General features: G+C 45.1%; 1 protein-coding gene across 4 annotated transcripts in view; it reads right to left on the bottom strand.

Annotated features, from left to right (window-relative positions):
• Positions 1–5,562: 5,562 nt before the first annotated feature.
• unc79 (unc-79 homolog, NALCN channel complex subunit) overlaps positions 5,563–11,758 on the bottom strand; it is a 45,337-nt gene continuing 39,141 nt past the window's right edge. For all 4 annotated transcript variants that reach the window (XM_028971310.1, XM_028971331.1, XM_028971321.1 and 1 more), the window contains 8 exons: positions 11,617–11,694; positions 11,397–11,486; positions 11,116–11,291; positions 10,356–10,539; positions 7,736–7,939; positions 7,345–7,422; positions 7,206–7,247; positions 5,563–6,427 (listed from right to left, as the gene is read on the bottom strand). In XM_028971310.1, the coding sequence (XP_028827143.1) occupies positions 6,230–6,427; positions 7,206–7,247; positions 7,345–7,422; positions 7,736–7,939; positions 10,356–10,539; positions 11,116–11,291; positions 11,397–11,486; positions 11,617–11,694 (1,050 nt within the window). In that variant the 3' untranslated portion in view covers positions 5,563–6,229. The remainder of the gene's footprint in view (positions 6,428–7,205; positions 7,248–7,344; positions 7,423–7,735; positions 7,940–10,355; positions 10,540–11,115; positions 11,292–11,396; positions 11,487–11,616; positions 11,695–11,758) is intronic.

Genomic DNA, 11,758 nt, shown 5'->3' with positions numbered 1-11,758 from the left:
GTGCTGTGCTGCTGTGTATCACAAGTGACAATCACTTCTCCTTCACTTCACAAGTGAACACCATTGTCATGTCTGAGGGCTCACGGGGGAATGAAGTGCAGAGACGGGACATCGTGCAAATGAATTTATTAATAACAACAAGGCAAACATGGCACGAGGGCCAAAACAAAGGGAACAAAGAGAGCCAGGTGCAATGGATCAGGACCTGCTGTGACAGCCCCATTAACCTGGGGTGTCACAGTAACCCCTTCCCCCTCAAGGGCGCAGCACCGAGGCGGCCAAACACAATCACAGGGGGAGGGAGGGGGTGGCAGCGGCAACCACAGGGCTCCAGCACTGCTGTCGATAGTGGACCTCCCTCCCCCCCGGTGGCCACCAGATGTCGTCCGGCATGGCGGCATTGGCCCTTCGAGCAAACCTGCACACAATAAACAGGGCCAAACCTTCCGGGGACGTCTCTGCACGTCCCCTCTGACGCTTCCTGCAGTCGGGTCAGGGACTTCCTCCCTGGGGTTCTGCTCCGCCGCATGGTCGCCATCTGGTAGACACAAGGAAGGGAAGCGGGAGTAACATACGGACACAAAACATAAATAAACATACACATACACATACACACACACAGACAAACAAAAGCGAGGGTCTTCTGGGCTTCGGACTGGCACCGGACTCTCCTCAGGGCTGGGAGAGCAGGTGGCATGACCTTCAAGACTTCACCCAGCGCTGGCCCCTCCCTTACATCTGCCCCCGGCAGGTGGCGCCGTGGTGCCGGTATGGGAGGCAGGAGGCTGGGTGTGTCTCTGCAGGGGGTTGGGGGTGTGTGTTGGGTAGAGGCAGCTCCCTCAGCACACCTGTAGATGGTGGGAGGCGGGTGCGGGGAGCTGGTACCGGTGGTCGCCTGGGAGATTTGGCGCTGTGCTACCGACCTGCTGGTGAATGCCTGGGCAGAGGGATTGGGAGTCCAGGACTGGCACTGGAGGGATGGGTTCCCAGTGAGGCAGGCCTGTTCCACCAGCTTTCCCCCGCGTCGCCATCTTCCTCCTCCTCGCTGCTCACTTCTTCACGGACCCGGAAGCGGTGAGGAATGACGCAGGACCCCCGTTCAGTCATGAAGTGAACGCAACACGCCATTCGCCCACCAATCAGCCTCATCTTCGCTGATGTCTTCAGGGTCTGCGTCCTCCAAGTCCACTTGAGTGTTGGCAAGGATCCTGCAGAAGGTCTCCCTCGCTGCTGACCGCGTCCTCCTGGCCGTCCCTCCAACCACTCACCCACAGCGAAACCCACTTCCAGGTGTCAGGGATCACCGCGGGGTCAGTCACGTGCCGTCTTCTCAAAATCTACAAGAAGGACAGATGATCCATTTTATGAGTAGTAAACAGCAATAAAGTCATGTGCAATATTAGACTTTATTACTGTTTTGGAACCATTGCTGAATGAATATTTAATAATTTAGACTTTTCTCTGTTGCTTTTATTCTTCTGCTGATATTCTCATCCATAAACAGAACTGAAATGTCTATATTTATTAATAAATCGAGGTGTGAGAACTATATGGGCATAAGTGCCAAACCAGAAAATTAACATATTTTGACCATATTTCATCCATGTAAATGCAATTATGCAAAATGTGTGCAATTGGACCCTTGGTAGAACTGGAAGGTGGAATGGACCATGTTTTACACAGAGTTCTTTCCTGACTGGTCAATGGTAATAAAACACGCTTTACCTTATGCCAGTTGTAAGGTTTACGCCTTGGACTGCACGGCTGGACTTCACGGCTAAACTGCATGGAGCAGTACAGTCGCATCTGCCTAACTGTAGCAGAGATGATGAGCGCATATCCAGCACGGCCTGACGTATCACAGTTTCCCCTCCACCATGAGAAGTGCAGGGCAGTGGCGAGGCGCAAATGGGAATGGGATCTGTAAAGGTCTTTGCCACGGTGCTCGAGGGATACAGCTAGCGGAATGTGAATGAATTAGAATGTGAATGAGCGGAGCGCCTTCCTGTTTTAAGATGTGCCACTTGAAGATAATGCCACCCGACACTTGGAGCAATTTACCATTCATGCATTGTCCAACCCACAGCGGCTTGAACAGTTTGCTAATAAAACGGATGTGACAAGCCTTTACCCACTGGCTGTGGCTCAGATGCGCCGCGGTCGGGGGAGCTGATGCACTGACGCCTCTTGTGGTTCCAAAAAAAACGAAAAAAAAAAAAAAGAAACATTGGGTGTGTTGTTTCTCCATCAAGGATTTTCCATGGATGTATGAGGGCCAACTCCAACTCTAATGAACCAGAGAACTTGCACACAATCTAACAAAGGTAATGAGACCGTATTGAGTCAAGATTATTCATTAGTTTGTTTATTTGTTATTTACGTTCCTTCATTAATTATCAGGACTAAATTTAATCTCACAAGCGTGTTTTACACTAGTATAAATCTATTGGTTTTTATTTAGGTCTCACCCCACTGACGTCTAGTTGCAGCAAAAAAAATTGTTTTTGGCAAATATCCTCCAGCTCAGTTGTGTTTTACATGGGAAGTGCTGTCCATGTCGCACCTCTTCATCATCAGTAGCCACTGTCAAGTGGTCATCGTGACAGACGTGCCTTTTCCTGCAGCCAGGTCATTATCTTGGCTCTGAGCTACGAGCTTGCAGAGATGATTGCCATGGGTCGAAGTGGATTTATTTGCTGTCTCCCACGTCCCCTGGCATGAATGTAATAAAGGTCAGGATATCGTCCTGATCATTTCTCATCTTGGTTGTTGTTTCCTTCCGTTTCTGCAGAATTCGTCATAGGAGCTCGAGAATTTCGGGTTTTATGACCAACACAACCCTTTATTCTGTTGGATAAATAACCAACCAAACAAATACATAATTTCACCAATCATGTATTATTGCCGTACTAAACACACTGACCCACTTTACATACGTTTTGGTACTGTACCCTGCACACCAATCAATCAAAACGTTTGTCTGTCTGTCTATCTGCCTGACTCTGTTTGACTCCAGGGTGACGTATATTGTCCTTGAAGTTGGTTTTCTTCTTTGGCAATCTAGATGGCGAGACGGCTGGGTCATGACATGTCCAAAACAGCAGCTCTTGAGGGATGTTCTCAGTCTACAGTTGCCAGAGCCAACGAACAGGAGTCCAAGGAGACTGCAGCGTACCTTCAGAAGTCTACAGCAGTCCATGCATTTACATTTATGGCATTTATCAGACACCCTTATCCAGAGTTTACCCTTACAATCAGTAGTTACAGGGACAGTCCCCCCTGGAGACACTCAGTGTAAGTGGGATTTGAACCTGGGTCTTCTGGTTCATAGTTGAGTGTGTTACCCACTAGATTACTGCCACCCTTATGCCTCCCCGATAGGTCAGGGCTGTTTTGATGGTAAATGGCATGTCCACTCAATATATGGTGGGTGGTGTGTTTCCGTGTATAAATGAAAGTCAGTCAGGTTCAACCTTGGAATGCTTTTTCAGATGAAGGCCCCTGTGCTACCTGCTACCATCTTCTATTTACCTGCTAAGGAAAACTTTAGCACATCACCCCCTCTGGTGTTATGTTGTGACCTTCAGGAGCACTGGGGGATGTCAGCAGCCACACACACACACACACTTCCCCTAAGAGCCCTCAGGTCCAAATTAATTATTCTCCAGCCGGCCGGCCATCAGGTCAGCGCTCTTGGCATATGGCGTGGAGTCAGGGGGAAGAGCCACGGCGAGGGCGTGCGGGTACCTGTCAGACACTGATTACATAAGCAGCCTCTAATGAGTGAGATCTCTGAAAATGGCTCCGAGTTCAAACGACAACGGCACACGTCTGGCAGCGACACAGGTTGTCACAGAATGAGGAAGGTATGTAGACATGTCTGATTTGCACACACACACACTTTTTTTAATGTAAAAATGTTTAGTAGACATCACGCAGTCCAGCATCCAGCAGTAGAAATCAGCTGCGACAAGGTAAAAATGCCTGAACCCGAAACGAAGATCCACAAAAGATGCACAATATGAACCATCCAGAATGAAGGTCATACCCCATAATGCATTCATTTTCATCAATGCATTGACGGCCCTCATATATAGTTAATTTCATTTATTCAAATAAATGTCCAGAAAGTGCATAACTTCACATTTACAGTCAAAAGGTGAGTCCCTGTTTTAGAAAAAAAAAAAAAAAAGTTCATGCTTTTAGATATTCCTGGACAAGAGGCTCACGTAATCAAATGAGACTTTTCCAATCTCTCTTCATCACTTGAAATAATGTTAAGGACAAATGTAATTGTGTTTGGGTCATTTCTGAGCAGGCCTTGCCTGATTAACAAGCAGAGGGCCCTGTGGAAAGGAGGGCGGGGCGGTGACCCCCACCCCCACCCGCAGGCTCGCCTTCTCACTTGTCTTGTTTACCTCTGTTGTCTGTCTGTGCGCGCTTATCGAGTTACGCCGCTGCCCCCACCCTGGGTTTGCCGTCTGACTGATTTGCACGTGGATGGAGGGAGGGGTGAGTGGAGGGATGGGGCACTGGATACTGGAAGCTGAATTTGATTTGTTGGGCTCGCGTGCCATTAGTTAAGCAGCCCCGGCGTCCTCTTCAGAAACGCAAAGAAATGAATAGGACTTTTCTGGTCACGTTCATATTTCATGCTGGGCTTGGCTAGCCGGGTCTCGGTTCAAATGCGTAATGCACGGGGGCATAGAATATAAGTAGCTGTGTGTTCAAGATTAACCCTGGACATAAGCGCCACGCCCAGTGCAATGACCGGTCCCTGGTCCCAGGCGCCAGGAGGTGGGTGGAGCCAGGCATTATACGATCATGGATTCAAGTAATATTGTGGCGGAGCGTGTGGCGGGACATGGAGATGTAATGGCTTCCGTGACCACAGGGGGCACGCAGACGTCCCAGGGTTGCCCCTGACTGTGATGTTTATGGACCGAGCGTTGCCAAAACCTTCCTTTGCCCCTGAACATTCTACTGTCTCGCCCTTGGAAAGCCTCGACGCCGTTGCCCTCGACCCACGATCCAGTTCCCCCCTCCTCCTCCTCCTCCTCGTGTGCCTCGTCTCCCACCCGTGCCCCTTACCTGCTGCCAAATGCCTCTGCCCCACAGTCTCCTCGCCCTCCAAGCATGTCCGCAAGTGTGCCCCCCAACTCCGGCCGTGATAGGGAAAAATCGGCGTTTTTCCCGGTGTAGAGCTGGTGATGGCTAGAATTCTCTCAGAAGTCTCTCGAGTCTGACTTTCTGATTAAGGGTCAGGGTTTATTTGTTAAAACTGCTGAAGGAAATGCTATTTAATAGGCGGGAAACCATACATCTGCTCAGAAATGAAAGGTTAAAAATGCACCGCGATAACACACTGTAAGCATTACCATACGTTGGTGTCGTATTTGACCAATGATGACTGGATAGGTGAAGCTTAGACGAGTGCGGTCACTGTCTCCTGCACTCATACACACTTTTTGTGTATGAGTAAGTGCACCATAATGGATTTTGAACACAGTTGCTTGTGTTTTGGTTAAGTTGTGGTTTTCGTGCCTGAACCTCAACAAGACCAGTGTTAGCAAGAATTTATTAACATAGTGGCTTCGATAAACAGCAAAACCACAAACAGAACAAATATATAATCTTTCTGGGAACAAAAAAAGATTTGTACATTCGACAGTCCACTCAGCACACTCTGACTGCACATCTCCAGCATATCAGAACTGCATGGCGTGAGAAAAAATAAATACATTATTCAACGGCTTTGCACGGGCAGTGCATAGAAATAAAATATACAGATCAACCGTGGCGCTCAACTCAAATCTCTTCTCTGTACATTCTAATTCTAGTGGAGTGAACATGAAACGCATTCTTAGCCTTTACAAACACTCTGCGGGAGACTTGTGTTTGACAGGTTTCTATTGCCAATTAGCCCCAAACACACACACAGACACACACACACACACTTAAACTGCATGTACTCAAATCTCCATTCTGAACCATCCTGATTTTTTTGCATTTCCTGTTGGCTAACCAACCTGGTTGCAGCCTCGCGGTGCAGAAATTAAGATAAAGCTACAGATTAGAAGCTAACACTCAGCCCTTTTATGATGGTGGCCCCCTTTGTCTTTATCAAAATCTGAGGAACGTAGATAAAAAAAACTCTGCTGTTACGAAACCAACGGACATAGAAACATGCTGGTAGGAGAAGGTAAGCTGCCAGTGACCAGAGGACAGGTCACATGGGATAGAACTGGGAGGCAGCTTCGGACGACTGGATCTCCACTTGAGCCATTTTGAACTGGGTGCACTGCAGCCACTTGCGCAGGGCGGCTGGCACTGAACCAGAGCTGGAGGGGTTGAGGCCCTGCAGACACTGGTGGTTCACCCGGTTCTGAATGGCCTGCAGACGCAACTGAAGACCTGCTGACAGATGCTGGGGAGGAGAATTTTACTAGATCACTCTATTGCTGCACATCATGGCATGTTCATATGTATGTAGCAGGGCTGTCAATTGATTTAAATGAATTAATCATGATCAATCTAAAAATTATTCTTAAAACTATAATGCATATTCATTTACAGAGATAAGCGTAAGAAAGAAGTCATAACACTCGCACATAGATTACAGGCCGAAAGTTTGGACACACCTTCTCATTCAATGTGTTTTCTTTATTTTCATGACCATTTACATTGGTAGATTCTCACTGAAGGCATCAAAACTACGAATGAACACAAAAAGTGGAGACCTGGCCTCCACAGTCACCGGACCTGAACCCAGTCGAGATGGTTTGGGGTGAGCTGGACCGCAGAGTGAAGGCAAAGGGGCCAACAAGTGCTAAACACCTCTGGGAACTCCTTCAAGACTGTTGGAAAAGCATTTCAGGTGACGACCTCTTGAAGCTCATTGAGAGAATGCCAAGAGTGTGCAAAGCAGTAATCAGAGCAAAGGGTGGCTAATTTAAAGAAACTACAACATAAAACAATATATTTCTTCTTTTTTTGTTAAGTACATAACTCCACATGTGTTCATTCATAGTTCTGAAGCCTTCAGTGAGAATCTACCAACGTAAATGGTCATGAAAATAAGGGAAAAAAAATGTATGTGAAAATGTATCCAAACTTTTGGCCTGAACTGGATGCGCTGAAGATGTTTAAAATTACTGTGTTCAAATCGACAGTCCTACATAGAAGCAAAGAACACAAAATATTACCTTAATGTTGGACTGAATCATGGGAAGCCACATCGGAATTAGCTGATAAAAGAGAGACAAAGAACATTTTACATGACTTGACATAATTCAAAGCTGTAAATATAAATGATTACTAAATAATTACCACAATTATCCACACCTTGACAAATATTGTGGAGTTACATTCCTGAAGCGCTTCCATGAGACTGATGACATGTAAACACACCATCTCCACCATCTGGGAAAGAGAAAGTCCAGACAGTTTAGTGACTTTGAGTCAGCAATGTAGCCAGTTCTGGTAAAACTTCCTAATTTCTAATTAGATTATAAAAGGCATATATCTGATTGTATTATAAAAAGGACAATGTGAAAACATCTGGAGTTGAGCATTGCCAATGCAAGGCTACCCCTACAGCCTATGCATCAAAAAATCCCACAAAGCATTTGTCTTGATACAATATGGACATTGATAATTGCAGACAATGGATAATAAATGCATAATACAGACACTGAAAGTGTGTTGTAAGTCTTTTTTTTAAGTGGACCCTCACCACACGATTGTGGGCCATGAGCTGGAGGATGCTGGGCGTGACACGACTCCAGAACTCCAGGCCAGTGAGAATGGCACTGGAGGAGAACTCTGTCTGGTTCTGGTTCTGCATGACAGGAGCAGCTGCTGCCTGCTCACAGTAGATGGTCCAGAGCTGAGCGAACATGAAGGCGTGGAAAAGGGAGCACATGTGCAACACTGACGTCTACAGAAAGACAGAGACGAAGATGACATTTTTTGATTTCCATTTTTATGCTTCACACAGAGTTTATTACATTTTCACCAGTCAGCCCTTCCCAGCACGTAAAAAAACGAGCACAGCCCCTCTGAACATAGACTACAAATGCTATAACAATGACAATAGTAAGATGAGCTAAATTAAGGGGATTCTGGTTGTAAAGGTTAGACACAGCAAACTGTTACATATCACACTCTTTTAAGAGTTTTTAATGACATTTTTAGCAACAAACTCTGATGATTGCTGCCTTTAACACAGTGGATCACCAAATTTAAATTTCTCGTTTAGAGCATTGGTTGGGCATCAGAGACATGGCCAGAGACTGGAGTGCTTAAGATCTTAAGAATTTGTTTCCTGCATTTCTTGCTACACATACGACAGCCAGATTTACATTCCTCTCAAAAAGAAAGATACAGTGGGTACGGAAAGTATTCAGACTCTGCGCGTAGGAACCTTAAGTAGCAGATATTTCTGGAAAGATCTGTGCCTTGCCACAATTCCTCATAATTCTCATATGCTCTGACAGGCATTGTTGGCTGGAAGGTCTTATATAGACAGGGGTGTGGCTTTCCTGATCAAGTCCAATCAAGTCAAGTCAAGTCAAGTCAACTTTATTGTCAATTCTGCCACATGTACAGGACATGCAGAGAATTGAAATTACGTTACTCTCTGACCCATAAAAATAACATTAAATACAAAAACAGTAACAGTAACGAATACAGAGTATAAATACAATTTAAAAAGAAAGGCACAATATACAATTTTAAAGACACCATATACAAATAAGGGCACATGGTGGAGAGTGCAACATCAGGAGAGTGCAAAAACCAATATCACTATAATCAAACACAGCTGGACTCAAAGGAAGGTCTAGAACCATCTCAAGAATGACCAGAAGAAATGGACACAACCCGATTTACATATATGAGTTTCGCAGTGACATTTCAGATTTTCTTTGTTAAGAAAGCTGCAAAAATGTCAACAATCCTGTGTTTTTCTGTTAATATGGGGGGCTGTGTGTACATTAATAAGGAAAAAAAATGCTTTTAGCAAATGGCTGCAATATAACAGTGAAAATTTTAAGTGGGTCTGAATACTTTCCGCACCAACTGTATGTATTCTGTGAGACCATTGTGTCTTGATGACAAAGGTCTGGATAGCCCTCAACTATTTACATTTTTAAAGTCATCATTTTTAGTGGGATCTTCTTAATCTGGACTCTTTGGCCCAGTACATTAAGCCAACGATTGAAAAATTGGGCCCTGACCTGAAGCTTGACGGATCAGGGCAATAATAAAATCAAGCCTTTCCCAACTGAGAAAGCGGGCCAAATTGAAACCAGTGCTTTTTAATCAAAGACTGGATTACTGAAATGCACTTCGCATGGGGGTTAATCGCTCCTCCATCGGTCAGCCTCAGAGTTTACAAAAGACTGCATGTCTTTTAAGTGGCACACGTAAACGTGAACACATTTCCCCCATTTTACCTTTTAGGACTAAATTCTCTTATTTGCTTTTAAAGCACTCAATGGTCTTGCCCAACCCTACCTGTCTGAGCTGCTACACCCATAAACAACTTCTCGCCCTCTCAGGTCAGCTGATCAGCTGCTCCTGACTGTGCCTAAATCCAAGCATAAGCTCAGATGGGACCAGGCTTTTCCTGCTGCAGCACAAAAACTGTGGAACAACCTACAAGCGCACATTAGACAGGCGTCCTCTCTGTCTAGTTTAAAATCCCTTCGGTTTTCCCTGGCTTTTTGACATAAAGTGAGGTGTTACCATTATTGTGTTCCTTTTATTTTATTTCATATGTCTATTTCCTTTTATGGCTGTCCTGTATACAATCCTGTATACAACACTTTTAAAAGTAATTTGGATTGGATTGGATGGGCCTGGTAACAGATGTGTAGCGCTCATTTACTTAAGTCAGGATTTACAGAAACAAGAAAGAACTAAAAGCTAGTTATGTGTAGCTTGGAGGGGTCGATATGTGTAGCTTGTTTGAATGTAATCATATTTCTGTCTCCCAGAAGACAAATAATCTTCAGCCCACATCTGCCCACACCCACATCAAACCAAACATGCAGATAATCACCACTTTTATCAATTGGCTCAATAAAAAACTTAACCTTCAATTTCTATAGATAAAAACACAATATTTATATTTTATTGAACTGTATTATACTTAATGAATTGGGCATTGTCCTAGACTAAAATTGCTTCTGAATGGAGAACCTCACTGACTTTCTCTTTCAGTCTAGGACTAGGCCTAATCCATAAGTGAGAAACTGCCCCAAAGCGTCACAACACTCATAAAAGAGAAGCTCAGGTTCTGCTTCACAACTCTACTTGTTTTGTATAGGGTGACACCAATGACGTATTACCTTGGACTGTTCTGGAAAGCCAATCAAAATGACAATGAGGTGGTCGGCGATATGAGAGCCAGAGTCCAGCGGGATGGGCATGCAGTAAGTGGAGCCCTGGTGCAAGGCGCAGTGGGTAAGGGAGCCCAGGAGCAACCAGGACAGCTGCCGAATGTGGGATACGCACTCGATGAATTCTTTAGGTCTGCGGAAGAGACAGCAGAAAATCCCTTCAGAACACATTAGCCGGTGTTTCTTGAGTTGAATAACGGGGTGAAAGGCATGAGGCCATGGACGACAACACAGGCCATCCAGATGAACCATCCAACCACACTGCCCTAAAATAGCCCCCATCCATCAAGAGTGGAAAAAGATAGAAGGCAGGTAATGAACTCTACTTTAGGCTTATATTGTTTTTTTTTCAGGAGCATTACTATTATTATCTTGTATTCATATTAGCAGAAATATGAAAAGGTTACTAACTCAGATAAAATTTGGCAGTCATTTTCCACTGTGACCCGTTCTATGTAATTTAGAATATTTGTAAGGAGCTAGCAATTTTTATTTCTGATGAAAACACAACGTGAACACAAATGTATTATTGGAAAAACAAAGAAAAAAAAGTCACAAGGGGTTATACAATTTACTGTAGGTGGTCATGATGGAATGGGGAGAAGAGTCTCCTGTAATTAATATTATATTAAAGATAGCAATCTGAAGAAAAGTCTACATCTCATGAACACAGAAAGAGGAAAATGGTCATTTTGCAGGAATCTCTGACCCTTGTTGCATAGCAGACGGTGGATGGTAGAGCCACGGCAGGTAGCGAATCACTGCCTTGTTGTCACGGTGGTTGCCCTTGCTAATCTCCATGGCAGCAAGTTGGGCCAGGCCCACCTTCAGGTTCCCACCAAACGTGTCCTCATGCAGCGGCTGGCTGCAGGCCTTCATGTGGCTCTGGAGAAGGTTGGGTGGATAACATGTACATGTTATCAACATAAATTCGATACAACAAAATACATGACAATACAATGAATGCAAATAAAGAAGCAAAAGACTTACTTTTAATTTGGTCAGAGTGTGCATATCTGCAATGAAGTCCAGCAGCTCGCTGATATACTGCCTCATACACTCCATAGCAGCAGTCGTGCACTAAACGAGTAAGGGAATGAAACGAAACAGAGGCATGGATGAGGAAGGTGTAACACGTGCAGACTTCATGTACTGCTGACATGTCCCAGGAAGGCAGCAGCCTGAGGGAAGACGCTGCCTGCAGGCTCACCCCGGGCAGAGTGGACATCATGTGCTTCTGCAGGATGGTGGATTCTGCCAGCCTGGTGCCGATGTCTGCGCACACAAACTGACACAAAGAACAACCCTTACCATGGCTGGTGTCAGATATTTAAACAGAGCGTCACTCCACA

This window comes from Denticeps clupeoides, chromosome 1, assembly GCF_900700375.1.
Source record: "Denticeps clupeoides chromosome 1, fDenClu1.1, whole genome shotgun sequence".
NCBI classification, from domain to species: Eukaryota; Metazoa; Chordata; class Actinopteri; order Clupeiformes; family Denticipitidae; genus Denticeps; species Denticeps clupeoides.
Note: the sequence above shows the minus strand (reverse complement) of the source record. Positions and strands in the feature narration are given on the sequence as shown.